The sequence below is a fragment of the Hippoglossus hippoglossus genome, chromosome 7 (assembly GCF_009819705.1).
Source record: "Hippoglossus hippoglossus isolate fHipHip1 chromosome 7, fHipHip1.pri, whole genome shotgun sequence".
NCBI lineage: Eukaryota > Metazoa > Chordata > Actinopteri > Pleuronectiformes > Pleuronectidae > Hippoglossus > Hippoglossus hippoglossus.
The window spans coordinates 16,452,670-16,473,917 of record NC_047157.1 but is presented as its reverse complement, the minus strand read 5'-3'; the positions used below and the strand labels follow the sequence as shown (position 1 = coordinate 16,473,917).

The 21,248-nt window shown below is 44.1% G+C and overlaps 1 protein-coding gene across 17 annotated transcripts in view; it reads left to right on the top strand.

The window, feature by feature from the left end:
* Window positions 1-21,046, top strand: part of LOC117763996 (neuron navigator 1-like) — an 86,618-nt gene extending 65,572 nt beyond the window's left edge. For 6 of the 17 annotated variants that reach the window (XM_034589377.1, XM_034589363.1, XM_034589364.1 and 3 more), the window contains 26 exons: window positions 1,722-2,028; window positions 5,526-6,348; window positions 6,467-6,979; window positions 8,203-8,244; window positions 9,009-9,151; window positions 9,556-9,738; window positions 9,838-9,917; window positions 10,012-10,041; window positions 10,218-10,241; window positions 10,425-10,502; window positions 12,000-12,083; window positions 12,950-13,118; window positions 13,209-13,330; window positions 14,108-14,292; window positions 14,394-14,556; window positions 14,676-14,865; window positions 14,951-15,039; window positions 15,347-15,445; window positions 15,530-15,701; window positions 16,152-16,417; window positions 16,503-16,654; window positions 16,748-16,819; window positions 16,918-17,123; window positions 17,223-17,341; window positions 17,434-17,622; window positions 18,437-21,046. In XM_034589377.1, coding sequence (XP_034445268.1) covers window positions 1,722-2,028; window positions 5,526-6,348; window positions 6,467-6,979; window positions 8,203-8,244; window positions 9,009-9,151; window positions 9,556-9,738; window positions 9,838-9,917; window positions 10,012-10,041; window positions 10,218-10,241; window positions 10,425-10,502; window positions 12,000-12,083; window positions 12,950-13,118; window positions 13,209-13,330; window positions 14,108-14,292; window positions 14,394-14,556; window positions 14,676-14,865; window positions 14,951-15,039; window positions 15,347-15,445; window positions 15,530-15,701; window positions 16,152-16,417; window positions 16,503-16,654; window positions 16,748-16,819; window positions 16,918-17,123; window positions 17,223-17,341; window positions 17,434-17,622; window positions 18,437-18,532 — 4,596 coding nt within the window. In that variant the 3' untranslated portion in view covers window positions 18,533-21,046. The remainder of the gene's footprint in view (window positions 1-1,721; window positions 2,029-5,525; window positions 6,349-6,466; window positions 6,980-8,202; window positions 8,245-9,008; window positions 9,152-9,555; window positions 9,739-9,837; window positions 9,918-10,011; window positions 10,042-10,217; window positions 10,242-10,424; window positions 10,503-11,999; window positions 12,084-12,949; window positions 13,119-13,208; window positions 13,331-14,107; window positions 14,293-14,393; window positions 14,557-14,675; window positions 14,866-14,950; window positions 15,040-15,346; window positions 15,446-15,529; window positions 15,702-16,151; window positions 16,418-16,502; window positions 16,655-16,747; window positions 16,820-16,917; window positions 17,124-17,222; window positions 17,342-17,433; window positions 17,623-18,436) is intronic. The other 11 variants (XM_034589366.1, XM_034589372.1, XM_034589375.1 and 8 more) reach the window with 11 other exon arrangements.
* The last annotated feature ends 202 nt before the right edge of the window (window positions 21,047-21,248 follow it).

Here is a 21,248-nt window from a genome sequence, read left to right as displayed (position 1 = left end):
ACACTCACACACACAGGGCCATCTGCAGTCCGGCATCCAGGCCAGCGAGCTGGAAGAACCGGGGCTCCTCCCTCCACGCCTAGAAGCAGGAGTCATAGCAACCATTACCCCCCATGGCATCATTACCATGGCAACCCACCATCACCTCATAATGCACCCGCTATCGTCAAATACACATGGCTCCTCGTTCTATCACCGATGGTAGCTAATCTTTTCTCTTTGTCGGTTCCTCTTTGTCTTTGTGTCTCCTGTTGATTTTAATTTCCCACTTGCTTAACATCCTCTCCTCTCCCCTCCCACGTATTATGTAATAAGCTCAACAGAGATATGAGGTTGAGGGGGAGAAGGGTAATGAAGAAAGGACGCACAAAGAAGACATGTTGGAGAGAGAGGAAGTTGGAATTACAGCCAGAAAGTGGTGGTGGTCCATGTGGGTGGTACAAAAACCTGAATCTCCTCATTTCCACAAGGAGATGGACAAATTGCTCAAGTTAATACACTTAGTACTTTAGTGCATGTGTGTTTGCATCTGACTATCTGTCTCATTGTCCATCTGTTTGCGTTGTTATCCATGTTTTGTCGTGACTTTCTGACCAGATGTGTATCTCACCCCTCCCATGTTTTAATAATCAGGGAATGTGTGTGAGGAAATGACAATGTTTTATCAACAGGGTCTGGTCAGACAGGACACACACACTCACACATACCTCCACCTCCTCGTGTGATGTGAACCTGCCCATGGGGTCTATTGGTTTTAATAAAAAAGGAATTCAGCATATGAGCTTTCATGGGAACTGTATGTTGGGTGCAATGTCCTGCACTGGCACACACACACACACACACACACACCTCCTGATGCATTGTGTAACTGTCAGTCCCCCACAGTGGGTGTTTTTAATCCACTTTTGTCGTATGCGTCCTCTTACAGTCATCCATAAACACGTACACACTGTATTCGCATGTATTCAACTCATAAACACACAGAAGACCTTCAGTCATGGGTTTCAAATTTCCTTTAGTTTCACGATCGACATTCTTTCTTATTGGATTGTTTCAAGGCTGAGCTGTCTGTATGTAAGTCAAGTGTGTGTGAGTCTTTGTGTCTCATCTTAAATGTGTGTGGTGTGTTTGCACAGTACATATGTGTGTATTTGTGGGCAGTTCCTCCCCCTGCTGTGTCTGTCCACTTCTCGTTTGAAGTGTTCAACCAGAGCACACAATAGGATTTAGACGGGGAAGATGAGACATCAGTGAGTGGATTTTTAGGTTGACTGGGTCAGACATGTTTTTCCTGCTCAGAGGGAGTCTGAGCCTCAAACCTAATATCTAACCTAATAACTGTGACCTGTGGTGAACACTTAAGTACAGAATATAAGGGATACAGTGTCTTTTTTTCATAAAAGATTCAGTAAGTTGTTGCACGGCATCATTCATCCCAGTTTTCTAAGGCAATTATGTACTGAATCACACAGTGAAACTAGATTTTAAGTGACACAAACTTGGAGTATTTAGGAGGGTTTTCGAGGTTTACATGATTCTATTACAAATACTGTCGCCTTAAAATTAGACAGGCAGGGAAATTCATAACTGTAAACTAGACAACCAGAGACGCACAAATATATATTATCTCCACAGTCTTTAAGTTTAATCTCACACACTCAGTTCTTACACATCCTGCCAAAATACTGTCTCACAGCACGTGTCTTTCTGTCCCTCCGTAGATGCGTACAGATGCGGAGAAGCGATCTCTGGTGGAGAGCGGCCTGTCGTGGGACACCGATGATGCCAAACCCGGCTGCAAGAGCCAGGGCAGCAGCGTCTACAACACAGGAAGTCTCAAGTCCGAATCGGCCAATAAATGGAAAAAGACGAGGCCGCAGCACGGGGAGGGGCTGGAAGGAGGTAAAGGTGAACTGAAGAAGCCTCAAACCCTGGGTCAAGGAAACGTGTTGAGGAAAGGAAGAAACCCACCCGTGGGAGTCACATCCCCGATAACCCACACCTCTCAGAGTGGGCTGAAAGTGGCAGGTAGGTGGAGAAACGCACACTGAAGTCCTTTTCAGATTTAAACAGTTTGCGTTTTACATATGAAGAAGGCAGCTGGAGATTGTTTGGGTCAGACACGTTCACACCAAAAGGAAAATGTCCGGAACACTCAGGGTTCGCAGGGGGAAAAAAATTACCTGGAGCAACTGACTTGGACATTTGTGTTCTCACACACATCCCCCTCGGGAAATTTCATGAATTGTCTAACTTCAGTCCATGTCTGAAAGTAGCGTAATACACACACACATGGTGAAGTGTAAAAATCTATAGCTTTATTTGAAATGGTTTCATAACCTGAGCTGACTCGCACATTTCTCTGGCTGCCTTTTAATATCCCCGTCTTTCTGGCAGTTCCACACCCACACACACAGTCACAGACACACTCTCTGTCTTTGTCCCACACATTCATCCACAGCTGCAGCCCACCCTCTGGGTCTTTAGAAAGTGGTGCCATGTATCAAACGCCCATCACCACCCACTCCCTTCCTGCCAGCCACACACACACACAGCACTGACCAAGTGTTTTTTTTTCTATCCAAGCTTTATTTTTGTGTCTGACAGAGACAATTTATAGCACTAAGATAAAGGCCTTGTACCCAAAGCAACTGGCCCAGAGACAGTGAGTGTTTGTGTTGCTAATAGTTTGTATGCATGTGTGTGTGTGTGTCCACTGTGCAGACAGGTCGGAGATTGTGCCAACCTTAAACAGTGTCACCCATCACACTTCACACACACACACAAAGAGCACAATAGCGCGGATTGTGCGCGGCTGGGTTTAAAGCTCACCATCTGTGTGCTGTTTACGTAAGAGCACACACACACACACACACACACACACACACACACACACACACACACACACACACACACACACACACACACACACACACACTTATAGACAACCAAAACAACAGGATATTAGTTGTGCTGTTGTGTGCCAGTCTAGTTGGGCAGTGTCTGTGTAAACACTCCTCTTTCCTTTGGACCATGTTTGCATTGCCAGCTGCTGAAGTGACAGATACACCAAACAAGTGAAGTGGCCTTTGATGTGTGCGCCACGCTGCGGTTGTTACTGATGTCAACCGTATGAACTGTATGAGAGTTTCAGAGGTTAATTAATCAGATGATGAAGTCAAGGGAAAGCAGAGTGGAGATTGGATCTCGTAGCTCATCAATGAGGAGGAGCTCATGAATTTAAATGAGTGGTTGACATTCTTTGACAGTTGGAGAGGTCAACGACAGACGAGCACTTTGTCGCAGTTCAATAACACTGTGTCTAGAATACACATTCTATAGTACGTACAATGTTCTATATACCAACCACAGTTTGCTTTTAGTGTATAATGATGATTGATTGTTTTTACAGTTACTCTGTTAATCACTGAAGCTATAATTTGAAAAATAGGGGAACACACCCATCATAAGATCCATAGGGACAAGTTGACCAGGTCGATTACTTGCACGCCACTTCCTTGATAAAGGAATTATCTGTTATAGAAATTGGTCAATCAAGTCAATTTTCCTTTTACGGACTAACTGATTTTATTGTTTTGTACTAATTCAGTATACAATAATAGCTGCACCTCAATTTGCCTCAATCTTATAAGATAATAAATTGACTTAATGTTGAATGTTATGCACTTAATAAGCTTAAAATCGCTACTGCTATAAATACTTACATCCTTTGCATGTCAGTCGGTCTTGTAAGAGGGAGACCACCTCTCTTATTTCTCAATCATTGAGAGGACAACAGGGATTTTTCTGTGTTGCTCAGTTTGAAAAGCTCTAAGTTTGACTATGAAATTGATATTACTGAGACTTGACTTCAAAAAAGAATGGATACTTAATTTTTAGTTTTTTCTACATGTATTCTGAGCTTTTAGACCACCATACTCAATCCCAGAAATAGAGCCTCACCTCTATTTTACTGCGATGCATTATGGGACAGTATTAACAGTATAGTCAAACATCAATCTAATTAGTCAACTGATTTTTGTCACTGTAGTGGGATCGCACTGCTAGAATCAGTAGTTTTGGAACTGGGACATGTTTTCAATCTGTCAGTGCCTAGCAAATGGCTGTGAAGCTCATTTGTGTCACACACCAAACTTCCCATGTACACGCAAATCAACACTGATACCGTCGATATCTCAACTAACACAACTATAAACTCTCATGTTGATGGTCGATTGGAGACGATGTCAGAAATGTGGCATCGAGATGCATCTTCACTCCAAACTTTCCTCCTTCCGCTGCTCTCGCCCACAGTAGCCCTATATAGAAGAAGACTTGATGTGAAATGAGCCATTTTCCTCAAAGTGATGGCAGCGATAGACTTTTAATACGAAGGATTTCTCCCCCTGTCAGACACGCAGGCCTCTCGTGTCGAGCGGCGTCGTGATTCACGGTCTCTTCTACACGCGCCTGTGTGTGTCTCCACAGCCGGTGTCTGTAAATCCGGCTACATTTATGTCACAATTAATACAAAGGCCTGGAATCAGGATGTGTCACTGACAAACAGTGTTTGTGTGTCAGCCTAAAGTTCTTGGACCGAGCAGTGTTGCGGTTTTACGATGGATTGAGTTTATGACTTGACACGTTAACTCAATTTTCACATTTACGAAAGAACTGCGAGCGTAATGTATTGTCGGTGTCACATTCCTGTACGATCTGATCACTGGTAACTGAGTGTGTGGTATATACGTGTCTTGTGTCTGTGTCTTTTGCGGGTTTATAAATACCCTTAAGTGACTCCAGATGTCCCCAGGCGGCCCGCCGGTGGGTCTCATTCAACAGCAGCTCTTTGACTCCGTTAATGCCTTGTATATAAACCTCCCATTACATACAAATTAAGAGCGTGGGTAGCGTGGACTCGCACTTGTGTGGGGGGTGCATACAGTGCACATGTGTCTAATAGACTGCTGCTTTCTCTCATAAGGACTTCCAAACAAATTCAATTAATTTGCCACTTGGGAAAACAAATCACTGCCGTTCCACCGAGTCATCTCTCACTCCACCCTCTGTCTCCAAAGAGTCTTCAAAAGAGGAGAAATGTAACCACACTGTGTTTCATGCCGTTTTGTGCCCACAGACACGCTTCGTGAACGTGAGCACCAGTTTTTCCACAGCCATATTGCACATGTTAATCCCAGCACTCCCCAGCTGTGACACGCAGACGTGCACTTAGTGGAAAACCAGAGGGAAGAAACTATTTTAGTTCATTGGGATGGAAAAGAGGAGTAACTGCATGATAAGTGTGTGTGTGTGTGTGTGTGCGTGTGCGTGCGCTACACACTGTCTGTCTGCTCGGACAGGGATTTGCTTTATCAGCTGACAGTCTGACCTTGTAGGTGTTCAGATTAGTTATCATGTCCTAATATGGCTTGGTTAGTCTCTCTCGCCACATGAAACTGACTGTTCAGGCATTAGTTTGTTCATGCTGCTCATCAGTCATTGTTTTTTCTCCTCTACCTCTTCAGGTACAGTCCGATCAGATGGGAAGCCCATGGATAAGTCCAGGTTGGCAGTGAAGACTTCAGGTCTTCAGCGCTCCTCCTCTGATGCTGGTAAAGATCACAGGAATGGCACCGGTGGTGGTGAACAGCGTAAACCTCCATCTGGCCTGGTCAGGCCCTCAACAGGTGGAAACTTTGGCTTCAAGAAGCAAACCACAGTCGCCCCTAACGGGACAAACCATGTCGGTGCGTCTGCTATGATGAGTACAGGTGGCAGTTCCATACCCAGCGGCTCTGCAACTGTGGGGAAGGTTCCCAAAACATCTGGTATTCCTGTCAAACCCGGGGCTGGTGGTGGTGGTGGAGGAGGACGGAAGACAAGTCTAGATGTTTCAAGCAGCGATCACAGTAGTTTTCTGTCCCCAAATGCCAGGACGTCTCTCCAGTACCGCTCTCTGCCTCGTCCTGCCAAGACAAGCACACTGACTCTAACCCGGCCGAGCTCCGCGCGCCCAGTAAGCACCACCATGGACACAGGCTGTGGACTAATCAAACCCTCCTCTACAGCACCTCAGGGCTCGAGGCTCAAAGAGCCTGGTTCTGGAGCAGGGTTGAGTAAAGGAGGGAGCCGTGGGATTCCAAGTCCTAGTCCTGTCAATCAAACAGACCGAGAGAAGGAGAAAGAGCGAGCCAAAGCTAAAGCTGTGGTCTCTGACTCTGAGTGTGGAGGTGGGTCTCTGAAGGGGAGCCCGGCGCAGACCCCCTCAGAGAACGGAGTGAAGCTTCAGGGCCTGAGACCCCCCAGCAGTGGTAAGGGCGTAGATCTGCCCTCACCCAACACACACAGGTACCAAGGTTATACACTTCAATATAAATATGTACGAGCAATCATTTCTCAACGACCGCACACACTTTCAAAATAATAAGAATATGCATTTGGTTCAATGTTGTCTGATATTTTATAGATTATCTGGAGTACGCAGCCTCGCTAAGCCTCCATCCATGGCCCATCTCGACAAGCTCAACTCCAACAGCCTGGATGTGGGCGTTCAAGACTCACTGCCCCCGAAGATCCCCCCCTACTCTAAGCTCCAGGACCTGGTGAGCTCAGCAGGCAGCCCCTGCCTCACTCCCAGCCCTGCCCCGTTACTCAATGTGAACTCCTCGGCCTGCTTCTCGAGCTCCGGGATGGGGCTGGGCCCGAGGCAGGTCTCTTCTCTCGGGATGGAAGGGGGCAGGGGGAGCACTTCTCCCCTGCTCTACCCCCGTCTGTCTGGGCTACATCGGAGCATGGAGTCGTTGCCGCTGCAGATGAGTCTGGCTCCAGAGCCCCAGGGAAGAGGGAAGAATAGGGAGAGGGAGAGTTTGGTGCGAGGCTACACCACCTTAGAATCCAGAGACAAAGAGCGACAGGAAGACAGAGGCCCTCCTCCCAGCTGGAGCTCTGGAAGTAAAGTCTCGCTGACTCTCACAGACAAGTGAGTTCAATTCTGCTGAAAGATTATCTTTAATCATACATGCATAGTGTCTGTCATCCAGGGTTCTTCCATTCTGTCATGTAGCTCCACCTACTGGTTATCTGAAGAACTACACCAATGTCTTACATTGTTCAGGGAAGGCAGGAGAGGTCCGAGAGAGAAGCTTTGACATCTTAGTATTAACACCTGGTATTAACATGTGGTTTTTGTTACCCGATCACAAGTGGACAGCACTAAGTGCAGGTGTGAACACATTCAGGCCAGACCACATTGGAGGTGGTCAAATATGAAGGACCTCCTATTCAGCTGACGTCCTCTGTCCCACTAGTTCACTATGAATCAAACATGTTTTTTCTCTTCTCATTGATTTATTTGTGACCTTAGCCACAATATCAACACTGATCACCACATCATGATCGATACTTTAGTTAAATTGGTAAAAATCTGAGCTTTCCACTTGTGATCGGAATACAAAAAATTGTTTTTAATACCAGATGTGTACGGGGCCTTATTCACTTTTTTTCTATGCTACAATCAAATGTTCTCAGGGTCTTTTTGAGTGGGCAGGTGGAAAGGTGATTTGGTTTGTTTCATTCCAAAATTTACCGAAAAATATATTTTAGGATGGCAGTGGTGATTATGAAGTGCAAAGAACTCAAAGTATTTGCACTTCCAAAGAAAAACCCACAAAAATTTTAACAATTGGTAAGATTTTCAAGATGAATCATATATAGAGAGTATTGAATATTTTTAGTATAATAGAATACTATTTACTAATACTAATTTAGAATAAATAATATTTTTGAGGCGCGTGTGCGTGCGTGCGTGTGCATGTGTGTGTGTGTGTGTGACTTAATCTAAAAACTGAAGACAGAATGTACAATGTGAGATGTTAATTATTCTCTAAAATATTAATTACTTGGTGGCCCATTTGTCGCATATTATTTGGCTTAGACAAAAAACAAACTCAAACCACAAATAAAGGCAACGGCATGGACGCACACTCCATACACACACACACACACACTTGCATTCTGAGGGGTCTCTAGGCTGTTATTACTGCAGGACTATTATCAGTGTTGAACGGGCCCTGCTCACTGAAGACATAATTACTGGCTGACACAGCTGTCTCACTGTGCTGCTTTGTGCCCGCTGCCTGTTCTTGAGAGTTTAATAACTCACTGCACCACTGGTTCAATAATAACATTGTTTAATCTCTGCAGCTCTCAGAGAGACAGAAACACGCTGCCAAAGAAAGGTTTCAGGTAAGTTGACACGCACGCACACACACACACAAACACACACACACACACACATGCAGCTACAGGCTTCATACACAATCTTACGGTGATTGTCACTGCAATTTTGGCACATACCTTAACCTGCACACTCTCACAGCTCCCATTGATAAGATCTGTTCTGATTGACGGACTGTGTTAATCCTGCCTGCAGGGTCCGTACACATCAGTCCTTTTACTTGTATTCCAAAATCTGGTCTTAATCCCCCAAATACTGCATCTCATTTATATCGTACTGGCAACATTTTGTGAGTCTTTCCACTCAGATATTGGCTGGCTGGCAGTACCATGTAAAGGTCTTACTGTAGGTGGGGCAGAGCGTCAAATTGGTATTAGTGTTTATCTTTATTCTGTGTAATAATATCACCATATTGAGATATCAGGGTTCACTTCAATTATAAGAAAATAGTAAAAATCATCAGATTTCATTCTCTTTTCATTCTCACATTTGAAATGCCGGAATAACCAAATGTTTGTCATTCAGGCTTGAAAATTGACTTTGAAAGATTTAATTGATTTTCATAAAAGTTTAGGTTTAACTAATCAATCAATTAATTGTTGCAGCTGTAGCTCAGGTCTAAATGTGTAAAACAAATGTATGTATAAAACCTTTCCAGGTTTTTTTATGCACAAAAAGAAAAAATAAATTGTATATGTTGGGAGGATTTTCTGTTTCTGTATTACATTTACCACAACATCACTGATCTTGTCCTCGGACTGTGTGGTTTCAGCTGTGGCTCCCAGGTTGAGGAGGAAGGGAAGGAGAAAGGAGAGAGGAGACACTCTCATTCTATTCTCAGTATGACCGACTCGCTCACTCTTCCATTGATGTCTTCGCCCACCTCCCTGCCCCGCACCTCTAAGACCAGTATGGGTGAGTATGCACATATACACACACTCCAAAGTACACTGAGTAGAATAATGCATTTCTCTAACTTTATGTATAACATCGGTAGAGCTGCTGTTGTTCTTGAGGGGTTGGTCATTCCACACGCCAACTGTGATGTCAACACCATAGCTGTAATACTTATGCTCGAGTGACTTGGTGCAGTCTTCCCCAGGTGTCACCGCTGAGAAATATATAGCAATACGACATTAAAAAGGCCAAGAAGAAACAAGCAGAATAGTTTTCCCATCTTGGAATCTATATGCTTCCTCATTAATGTGATTATTGAGGGAGCATAACGTTTTCTGTAGAGACCTGTGTGATGTGTGAAAGGACGAGGTCGAGTATTAACTAGTCAGAACTCTTTTCCCCTTGACCCTCTGGTTTCTCAGTAATACCCAGCCCCGTGGGCGGACCTCCGAGGATGACTCGATCCAACAGCATCCCAACACACGATGCCTCTCTGGAGCTGTACGCAGCGTCTCCACTGGGCAGCACGCTGTCGCTGGCTGAGCGTCCACGCAGCATGGGCATGGTTCGCTCTGGATCCTTCAGAGACAAGGAGCCCGATGAAGGTGAGTCTGCTGAATTACTGTGATTCTGTTTGGTGCCCTCATTTACTACTTCATCTTCTCGTTGGTTCATGTTGTTGCTCTGAATTTTCTCTTTACCAGTTCATGGGTCTGTGCTCTCATTGGCATCCAACGCCTCCTCGAGCTACTCCTCTGTGAGTGTGGGCAACATGCATAATCAGGTAGATACAATTCTGTGTGTGTGTGTGTGTGTGTTTGTGTGTGTTTGTTAGTGTGTAAAGTGATGCTATCTTCTTGTTTCAAACTTTCACACAGTGCACACTAGAGACAAGACTTTCTCCCTTGGTATGCTCTGCAACTTATTACACCTCTCCTCTTACTCTCTTCTTTCTGTCCTCCTCTTCCTCTCCGCTGCTCTCCTCCTCCCTCTCCTCTCCTCCTCCCTCGTCCTCTCCGCTCCTCTCTCCCTATGTTTTATCTAATTTTATCTATTGACTTTTACTCTCCCCCTGCTTCCTAAGGCTGAGGAAAGGATTCAGGGAGAGGTAAGTGTTTTTTCTCCTGCACTCTCTCCTTCTCCTCTATCTCCTTATTTTCTTTCCTTTCATTCCTCATCCCTGTCATCTGTGGGGGAACAAATCTGTCCCTCATCTCATTAACGCCATCTACCTGAGTCTTTAGTAAACTTTGTTATTTTATTGTTAAACATTCTCTGTTTTTCCTCACAGCAAATCCGCAAGCTGAGGAGAGAGCTGGAATCATCACAGGAGAAGGTGTCGAACCTGACCACACAGCTGACGGCAAACGTATGTATTTGTTAACATCATTAAATAGAACGACACACCCCACATGCATGAACTGCCTTAATATTGTATTTTTCGTCGTAGGTTTCCTAAAATGTTCAGGTTTAAATTTAGCTTAATGTCTGATGGAAATATTCCTAAAAACACATTTTATTCCCAACTGCATTTTAACTCTTAAAGACAAATGTTCATTGTTCAAATGTCCCTTGCAATAAAAATATAATTTTTTTTTTTTTTAAATGTGACCTTTTACCCTGAGGTAACTGAAGTATTAGCAGTAGCCCCTCCCTCTAATTTTACACCCCAATACTTGTCATTCATCTTGATGAGCAGACTACTTCAATGACACATGCCCCGAGGCTGAGGTAACTGACACTCATAGAGACGCAATCGGTGTCAGACATGAGATAGCAGGCAAAGGAGGAGCAGTGTCAGGCTGCATTTAGCTTTGTGGTTCTTTTGTTTCTTTTATTTTGTTTCTTAACAGGTTTAAAAGGGTTTATTTTGATTAAAAACAACCAAGAACTGCAACCAAGTACATTAAACCTCTTTCAGCTTAGGTTAGTCTATGACAGAACATTATTTCTTTTAATGCAAGTCAGTGGATTCGGAGCTTAATACTTTACCTTCCACAATCTTATACATTTGTGTAAACGTCTTTATTGAGTCTTCATAGAAAACAGTGTAGAGACACAGAGAGGGATTAAATATCCGAGCTGTGGTTTGTCAGTTATAAATCATTTCTGCGCCGTCTCAGCACATTTCTTATCCATGCAGGGCCTGAAGAAAGCTAACCTCCTCCTGAACCTTTCCCCAAGCCACTTAGCTTTGCCACGCACGCGCGCACACACACACACACACACACACACACCCAGCGGCCTCGCCCTCTATTTGTACTCTATAAGGTTGTTTCTGAATGACATCCTGTCAGCATTTTCATTGGTGCAAGTGCATGAATACAGCACAGGCATTATGCAGTGCACTCAATCAAGTGTGTGTGTGCGTCGTGGGTGTGCTCGCATGCATGTGTGTGAGTGTTCCTTCCTGTTGGATTTTTTTCATTCTCTGTGACCTTATTCTGCGACATTAACGAATAAGCAAAACTGATGCAACCATCACAGCATAACTGGATTTATGACTTATTTTGTAAATGTATAATTATGTTCTGCGAAGTAAAAAATGGAAAGTAATTTCCTTTGTGAGAGAGAGAAATGAGGGAGGTGAATTTTCCACAGAAAGCATCCTGTTCAGCCTTTGTGTGTTATTGAGCTTTTATTATTTATTATTGAGCTTAAATACAAGGAATAAGAAAAATGTAAAATCAGTTTGAACGTATGTGAAGTTCTAGTTAGTCATAGTCTCCCTGCTCTTTCAAAAATGACTAACAATTAAATGTACTAGTAGATGTATATCTTGTTAATTTCCTGTTTTTACGTAGAAAAAATAAACTTCTGCCTGTGTTTTTAGTCCTCGGCTCATGTTTCTTCTCTTTCCAAACAGGCAAATCTGGTGGCCGCCTTTGAGCAAAGTTTGACATTGATGACCACTCGGCTCCAGAGTCTGTCAGTGAGCCACGAGCAGAAGGTAACGTCATCCACCACGTCCACACTTTACTCCAAATACAAACCTGAATTCCAGCTGCATTCCACCACTGTGCCAGTGTTATGAGCCGAGCGGCGGCGGTGTTAGTGACTTTGTTCACACTCTGCAGTGAGGAGCTAAATATAATATATATATATACGCGAGGGGCCCACTGCAGTTCCACATACAAAACTCATGTGAGAAGGGTACAGCAGATCAACTAGTGATGGATAAGCTCAAAGTACACTCAGTTTGCACGTGCACTCGCAGCAAACAACATTCCTGCATTCTCCGGCCTTTGGTATCAGTTTTGGTGCAAATAAACCCATCAGTGCTTGAGGCGGTGCTCGGTGTGAGTGTGTGCACAAAGTGTGCGAGGGGTCCCTCTCCGAGCTTCATGCTTTGCTGCTCCCACTGAAAGCCCCGTCTAGACCACTCCAGAAAAAAGTCTTTGTTGTTTGTGCCAGCGCACTGACCTGTGCAGCTCAGCCCGGAGCACAGGCTCTTTAACCTTGAGGAGATGGGCCGGGCGGCTCCATTTATAGCAGCTTTAGGACACAATGGGCAGCACAGTGAGGCTCTGCTGTTCTGAACTCTTTGTCCTTGTGAACTGCAAACATCATTTAAGAGACCAGGCCCAGATTTTTAGTACTTGAGTAAAACATCATGTAAAACCACTCCTTGTTTTCAATATTCAAAAACATAATATTATTATTAGTAGTAGAAGTATTACAACAGGCTAAGCAGACACAGGATACTCAGGGGAAATCACAAGGGCGCATTAACACAAATGAATGCAAGAAAACAAAATTTGCAAAAGCAGTAAATACAAAAAAAAAAAGTCTGCCTCTCTCCTCTTTTTCCAACAGATACAAACGGATCCACCTGAAGTGAACTCTCTGACATTTACTCATTTGATGTCTGTGCAGGACTCTGAGCTGGTGGAGCTGCGGGAGACCATCGAAGACTTGAAGACCAAGAATGACGAGGCCCAGGCTGTTATTCATGTAGCTTTAAACAATCCAGACGACGAGAAAGGTTTGGAGATTCACCAACTGATACTACTCTCTCTTTCTCTGCACATCTGTGCCTTTGTTTTGATGTAGACTTTATTTTATTTTTTTCCAGATGTGCAAATTCGACGTCAGAACTCATGTGAGAGCATCTCAAGTCTGAACAGCCTGACCAGTTTGTCGAGTATTGGCAGCTATAAGGACCAAGACGCCAAGAAGAAGAAGAAAAAGAGCTGGGTAAGAATGAATGCACTCTGCTGGCGAGATGATGTTTTCACTGCCTGATGTTTGTCTACATTCAGTCTGTTCGACTTCATAATGGAAAATAAAGTGTGACCCGTCTTTCCCTCCTCTGTGTTGTGTTATTTGGCTGTTTTATGTGTTTGAGGTGAGTGTAGTTATTGTAAAGCCTCTTTAGATTTCTGTTATACAGCATGATGGGCCATTTTAAACTGTCCCTCCATCTCTGTTGATTCACCACCTAGACAACTGATTGGCTGCCTGTTCTGTGAATATTGAATTTGAATGGGTGGCTGTAATTCAGTACAGTTGGACATCAGCAGACATGATGTCCCGTCCAGTTTATGTTGTTGTGTACTTTATCCTGTAAGATATGACCATGTAGCCCTTCCTCGCCCAGCAGTGGGGTAATTAATCTGCAACAACATGCACTGTAACTTTGACCTGTTTGCAGAAAATGAGCTTTAAAGGGATAGTTTGGGAAAATACACTTATTAGTATTCTTGCTGAAATCTGTCCATTATAGGTGGTTGTAAAAAAAAAAGGTAAATCTTTTGGAATCGGTCTAGTAGATCGTCTCCGCCGGGCAACAGCGACACAGTGGCAGTAGCTACAATTTAATCGTATGAGCCAACTGCAACAGTCCATGAAATGTGACAGTTCTCTTTGAGCAAAACATGTGTGAATGCTAACATTCTTGTTGCACGAATAAATACACTGAACCATTGAATATTATTCAGTAGTCTGTACAACTGCTCCTCTGTCTCCATGTAGCTGAGAAGCTCCTTCAACAAGGCGTTCAGCATCAAGAAAGGCTCCAAAACCTACTCAGACATCGAGGAAATCGCCACCCCCGACTCCTCGGCTCCCAATTCCCCAAAGATGCTTCATGAGGGGGGAGAGGGAGGGGAGCTTCAGTTTTCAGGTCTCAAAACCTCCGTCTCTGCCACCTCCTCTGTGTAAGTACTGATAAACACCATACTCCAGCTCCTCGCTCAGCAGGGACAGAGACAGTTCTAACTTTCATCTGACCCTAATGAGTGCACCCTGTCCCCTCCAGCATCATGGAGACAACAGAGGAGGGGGACAACGAGGAAGCAGCGGTGTCAGGTCTACGCTCAGAACTCTGGGTGAAAGAGAGGGAACTGACGGACATCCGACTGGAGGCCTTAAACTCTGCTCATCAGCTGGAGCAGCTCAGAGATGCCATGAACAACATGCAGGTTTGTTTTGCTTGTATGTGCATGTCTACTAAAGTATATACTGAAAATATTTGTTGGAGAGATATTGCATTTTTGTGTCAATAATTTGAATTAAAGGTTTTTCCCTGCTCATGTTCTAGTCGACCGTAGAGAACCTGAAGGCGGAGAACGACCATTTGAAAACAGGTGAGGTCCCAGGCTCTGGTCCCACCTCCTCCACCTCCCAGCCTTCAGGCCTGGCCTCTCTCCTAGGACCCTCACTGAGGCAGCAAATGAGCATGCCCCTCACCAAGTCCTTCAGCCTCAGTCTGAATGATTGTAAAGATCCAGGTAAGAGTCAAACATTGAGCTCACACACACACATAATAGTAATAAGTTATATTGAATTCATCCCTTGTTTCCTCTTCTCTTTCAGACACGTCTTCAGTTGACATGTTGAGTGTGTCTTCCTCAAGGGATGAGGTGTGTGCACGAGTTCTGGTCGGCATTGGAGATCAAGCAGAGGTAAACGCAGCACAACAAGAACGTCACCTAGCAAAGCATAACCCCCAATTCAACCACATTTAAATCCACCTGATCCAGATCTTTATTTGCATCCGCACCACATAGTAATAATAATACAAATAATACACTTATTACAGTTACACAAAGTTGTTTGTTTGTTCAGAATTGAAGGCAAACAATAGGACTCTATCAAAAGCAATTTTCAGATCACACGTTAGAGCAGAAATATAAAAATTCAAAAATTACCAAAATAGTGAGAGAAAAAATAAATGGTTTACCGTTTCTCTCCCTCTCTGTGTCTCTGTAGGTCAGTAAACAGCCACAGGAGCATTACTTGGGCTCAGTGCTGGTCAGTGCGAAGACGGACTGGACCTGTCTCGACTCTCTTATCGCCAAGATCTTCAAAGTAAGTCAATAATTGTCACTGTGAGGATATTAGTGTTAAAATAGATCAAGATTAATCAATGAATTCTTTTCCCTTTTTGTTCAGGACTATCTAACTCAAGTGGACCCGACAGCCAGTCTGGGTCTGTCCTGTGATTCGCTGCACACGTGCCAGCTGACCCAGGGAGTGCAGAGGGTGATCGGGGGGGACAAACCTCAGGCCTCACCTTATCGTTGTCTCAGCAGTGGTTCAGCTCGGATAATTGTCACCCTGAAAGGTTAGTGAATGTCCTCAACTGATAATAGAAAGGATCCTTGTAGTTTTGATGACCAAACATCTTCATTGGGTTTATTTACTCACGTTTAAGCAGCCACTCGTTTCACTTTATGTCAACTTTGAAAAAAAGTAGCTGTTGTCCTGGGGACCTTCTCTGCAGTTTTCCTTTCACATATGAACAAAGCAGCGGGGGGGGGGGGGGGGGGGGTGTATCTGCTCAGATGCATTCACAACAGCAACAAAGCAACTCACAGAAACTCTGGAAGCTCTCACTCGGCCATTTGCTTTCACACATACACGTCCTCCAGAGAAATTTCTGAGAATCTCCAGAGTTGAGTTCATGTCTGAATGTGTGATTGTCTGATATGGCTCTAATGATCCATTGTATCCAGCTTTACGCACTTAAACCCCAATTTTTTTCTCTTCTCTCCCTGTTTCTGCCTCTCTCTAGGTCTTAGAGAAAAATGCGTTGACTCACTTGTGTTTGAGACCCTGATTCCTAAACCCATGATGCTCCACTACATCACTTTGCTGCTGAAGCACCGGCGTCTGGTTCTGTCCGGGCCCAGTGGGACAGGGAAGACGTATCTAGCTCAGCGTCTCGCCCACCACCTCCTGCAGCGCAGCCGGATGGACTCATCTGAGGCCGACCAGGAGACCTGTGTCCTGGGTCGCAGCGCCGCTGTCACCTTCAACATGCACCGCCAGACACAGAAGGTAAAACATGACTTTAGATTTCTCAAAGGCCATTAGTTTAAACTATACACACAGAAGAGATATTGACCTTTGTTTGTCCTCACAGGAGTTGCAGTTGTATCTGTCCAACCTAGCCAATCAGATTGACACAGAGACTGGAGGAGAGATGCCATTGGTTGTTATCATAGATGACATAAGTGATCCAGCGGCCATTACTGAGCTAGTTAACGGAGCTCTCACCTGCAAGTATCACAAATGGTGAGTCAATTCAAACAGTCATTATAATCCACTAAAGTGTGAACGTAACATTTGATTCATGAAAGTACATAATTTCCTCTGTTGATGTTACAGTCCGTACATCATCGGAACAACCAATCAGCCAGTGAGGATGTCGTCCAACCACGGACTGCACCTCAGCTTCAGGTGAGCACTGAGCCGCAACATGCTCACAGTGACTTTGATACACCATTAAATACAAAACAAAGCAAACAGCAATGAACATTTCTTGCATGTGGTCACAGGATGGTGATGTTCTCCAACAACGTGGAACCAGCGAATGGGTTCCTGGTGAGGTACCTGCACCGTAAAGCTGTGGAGGCCTACCAGGAGAAGGAGCGGGACTCAACACGCCACCAAGCTCTCCTCCGCGTTCTCGACTGGGTCCCTCAGCTCTGGTACAACCTCCACACGTTTCTGGAGAAACACAGCACTTCAGACTTCCTCATAGGTGAGAGACAGTGGGCGCAGTTAAGGTAGAAAACAGTGGGGATAGTTGGGTTCTGTATGACTCAGAATAGCAGTTAAAGGGAAGTTTTGCCTCCTCCAGGTCCCTGCTTCTTCCTGTCGTGCCCAGTGACAGTGGCTGAGTTCAGGCAGTGGTTTATAGATCTGTGGAATCACTCCATCATTCCATATCTGCAAGAGGGAGCCAAAGATGGAATCAAGGTGAGCCCAGACATCCTCCAAAGTTTCAACAGCAAGAATCAAACTCCTCCGCTCTTCACATGTTTTACATACATCTCTATCTGTTCCCTCAGGTCCATGGGCAGAAGTCTGCATGGGAGGATCCGGTGGAGTGGGTGAGAGGCACCCTCCCGTGGCCCGACGCACAGCAAGACCAGTCCAAACTCTTTCACCTACCTCCCCCCAGCATAGGTGCTCTCAGTGAGGAGAAGAAGCCGCCCAAAGATACGCCTCCGCCCAGCACGCTGGAGTCCGACCCACTGGTGAGTCTATCGTGAGATGTGCAACTAGTGAAGGGCAGATAATAATACATCAACAGAAAATTCATTGTGCGTGCTTTTGGTTTTCCTGTTTAGTGGTAGAGATACAGGAAGAGGGAAGTGAAATTCAGTTTTCTAACCACTGCAGCACAGACATGTAAAATCAGCAGCACTGTTCAAACGGACAACCAGAAACCACTACAGTATATACATAGACGGTATAAAGTAAACAAAAGAACATCAGTTTAATAACCTTAACAAAGATTTAACTTTTGTTGCCTACGTGTGTTCTCCCTGAATTTCAATAGCTCACAGAAAGTCCACAACAGTGTCTGTTTTCACCATAAATGAACACATAGATTTTTCATATCTTAATCATTCATGTGAGCTGAATGTTAGCAGCAGAAAAAAACAATAATATAAAATACAATAATGCATCAGATTTTCTTTAGCAGCACTTTTGCAGATTAACTGGGACCAGGCTCATATAGAGCTGCAAGATCCTTAATATATCAAGCAAAAGTCCCAAAGCAGATGGGCACAGGACAGTGCATACCTTTACCAGACACAACACACCTACGAGAAAGAAGACAAGACAACACGAGTCAAAGATGATTTGCATCTCAACCAGCAGGGGGCAGTTTTCTGACATATTTGTAAACCAAATGTTTAACTTAGTAATCATTAAAACATTTGACAGATTAATGGATAACAAAATGAATCTTCAGTTTTCCATAACAAGTGCACACCAGTGAGATGCATTCAAATCTAACCGTGTCTGTTAACGTCTGACTCACTGCCTCTGTGCGTCCTGCAGATGGCGATGCTGCTGAAGCTGCAGGAGTCGGCCAACTACATCGAGTCTCCGGAGCGGGAAGGCATTCTGGATCCCACTCTGCAGGCGACACTCTGAGGACAACACGAGAATGTCAGTCAAGCTGTGCGGAGCCACGGACTCTTTATTCTTACGGCTGACACGGCGAGTGCAGTCCTGATGAGACTTTAAAGACTCAATCGTGAACTCTACTGTTTGCTCAGTGAGCAGTTACAAAGCTCCATGTAAAGGATCGACGGAGAGAGTGATTGTGGACGAAGGGTTCGCTCGGCCCTGCTGTCACAACATTGGAAAGACAATTAACCTGCTCTCATAGGAAGCTGTGATGATGATCATGTCAGGGAAAAAAGATTATTGATTATTCTCTTCTCTGCCCCCAGTTTGTCCCAGATTCGCTGCTTTTGGATCTGCAAGTGCATGGTAACCGGAATAGTATAATTACGTATAATCCTCCCGATCATGACCTATCCACCAATTGTTTTGTTTGACTCCACCACCTTAACTTCAACTATTTGGTGCTCACTGATTTTCTTCTTACGTGCTTCGTTTTCAGAAAGAACATTTCAGCTCAGAAGTAAAAACGGTCTGATTTCCTCAAATGCAGGGTCGTCACTTGACAACAGCAAAACAAATTTAAAAAATGCACTTTATTTTCTACATGTGAAAATTGGATTCAAGGAAGTTGTGTCATTGATTGTGCATGAAATGGAGGACTATCAGTTTGGCCAAATCATGCAGTTCAGTAAAGAATCCTCTAGATGGCAGTATCTACTGCTTTCTGCCTCAGTGCCATCCTGGTGTTTAATCTTCTCAAAGGTGCTCGGTAGAAAATAACACACACACACACACACATTCAATTCCTCAACTATAAAAATGGCCTTGAATGTTTCTTTTTCTTTTGAGTTCAGCCATATTGTCATTCATGGATCAAATATCAGCCCTGAGAAACTGTAAGAGAGACATGCATGGGTGAGTCTGTGCAGAAAACACCATTGTCATAGCCAGTGGTTTACTCCAGTAATGTGCTGATGATATTGTAAACACACAGAAAAAAAACAAAAACAGAATTTGTTTTTTTTTCTAGTCTGCCAAATCGGTTGGCCTCCCATTTCTGGCTATGCTTGCTTCTACTCTCTACTCCTCTATCTGTTTTAAAACACAAACTTCTCTTGTGATAGTTGAGGATCTACGACTTTGAAAATCTTGATTTTGTAGGATTTTGTACTGACTCATCTTCAGTGAACATGATTATCACCCAGTACGTAAACCATACATGCCACTATCGACAACAGCCGACAGGGTAGACAGGGATGAACTCCTGCCGCCACTGTTCCCATCATTTCTCATTTGTCCTCCCAACAGCTGCCAACGAGTGATAAAGACATGTACAAAAAAAGCCACCTTCTTCCTCACTGCATTTGCTCTTTATATATTGTATAATGTTTTTTTCAAACTGTATCAATCAGTTTCTTTCTCATAGTTTTTAAGATTTACCGTGCAAGTAAGGGCTGGGGTTAAGAATGCTTCGATCTCATTTCTAAGTGGCTTTCTCTCCCCTCTTCCCTTCATTCATTTGCACACGATATTTGTTAGAGAGTTCCACAGTGCAGAGTATTTATTGCTCACTTCTTGACTGTTCATGCGATGAAGGAAGACTGTGTACAAAGACGCGTAAAAGGAGGAAACTGTAGAGATACTCTTAAACCTCTCAGCTCTGCCCCCCCCCCCCTTGACCCTGAAGTACCTCAAACTGCCATATTCTGCCCCTGATGTCCCTCTACTCTCCAAACAGCGGAGTGGGAAGTAGAGACACGATGCCTAAAGTCTATCTGTGCCTGAAACACAGTTTGGCCTGAAGCGGCTTCTAAAGCTGCTTTAACCTTCCGCGCGGAGGCCTCGACTCCGAGGGAGCGTCCTCACTTCCTCTGGCCTACTCTGATGTCACTTTAATGTCGTCACCTTAAGAGTGGGTTAGCGATTTGGGTCCCTGGCTGGTGTGTCAGTAAACTGCAGTGGATGAGGGTCTGTGTGTCGTCACAGGGCCTCTTGTGTGCGATTGTTACACCTTTTTAAACTGACAGTGTGAAAGACTTGGACGTCTTTGAGGAGTGGCCCTGAGAGCGTGAGACAGCGATTGGATATTATCCTGGAGATGTAACCGTCGATGCATGTGCCCCTGATGTGTTCCCAAACTTTTCTTTCATTGGACCTACCACATTAAACCTTATCAGGGGAGGGGATTTTTTAATAACTGGATATGTTCCTTGTTTTTTTCACATTGTTTTTATTATGCAAATATTTGTAAAGGTTTCTTCCTCTTTTTGTACATGACATCACTATTGTACACACTGTATATAGTCATAGCATCTGCGACAACAATCACTAAAAAAAGATTTAGAGATCTAAGAGAAGGCATGGCTCCTGTATGCAGATAAATGGACGTCCTCTGGTTTTTAATGTCTTCCTCCAGCGGGAAGGAGCACTTGGCTTGATAGGGGACGTTATAGTGGTTGTCTGGCATGTTTATAACCACATCAACTTCCATATGTCTAACATTGAGCTGTGGACACAATAAAGTCATGCCATTCTTCACATCACCGCCTCTTTTGGTTGTTTGCTATCCTTGAGTCATCCACTGGAGGGCGCTGATACCACTGTTTAATACCACTGTTTATTATTAGGCTGCATGATGATTTTTATGGTAAGTGGTCTTTTGAAAATTATCATTAGTTTATTATTAATTTTGTTTTTATTATTATTTATAATATTTTGTTGTTATTATTGTTAATATTTT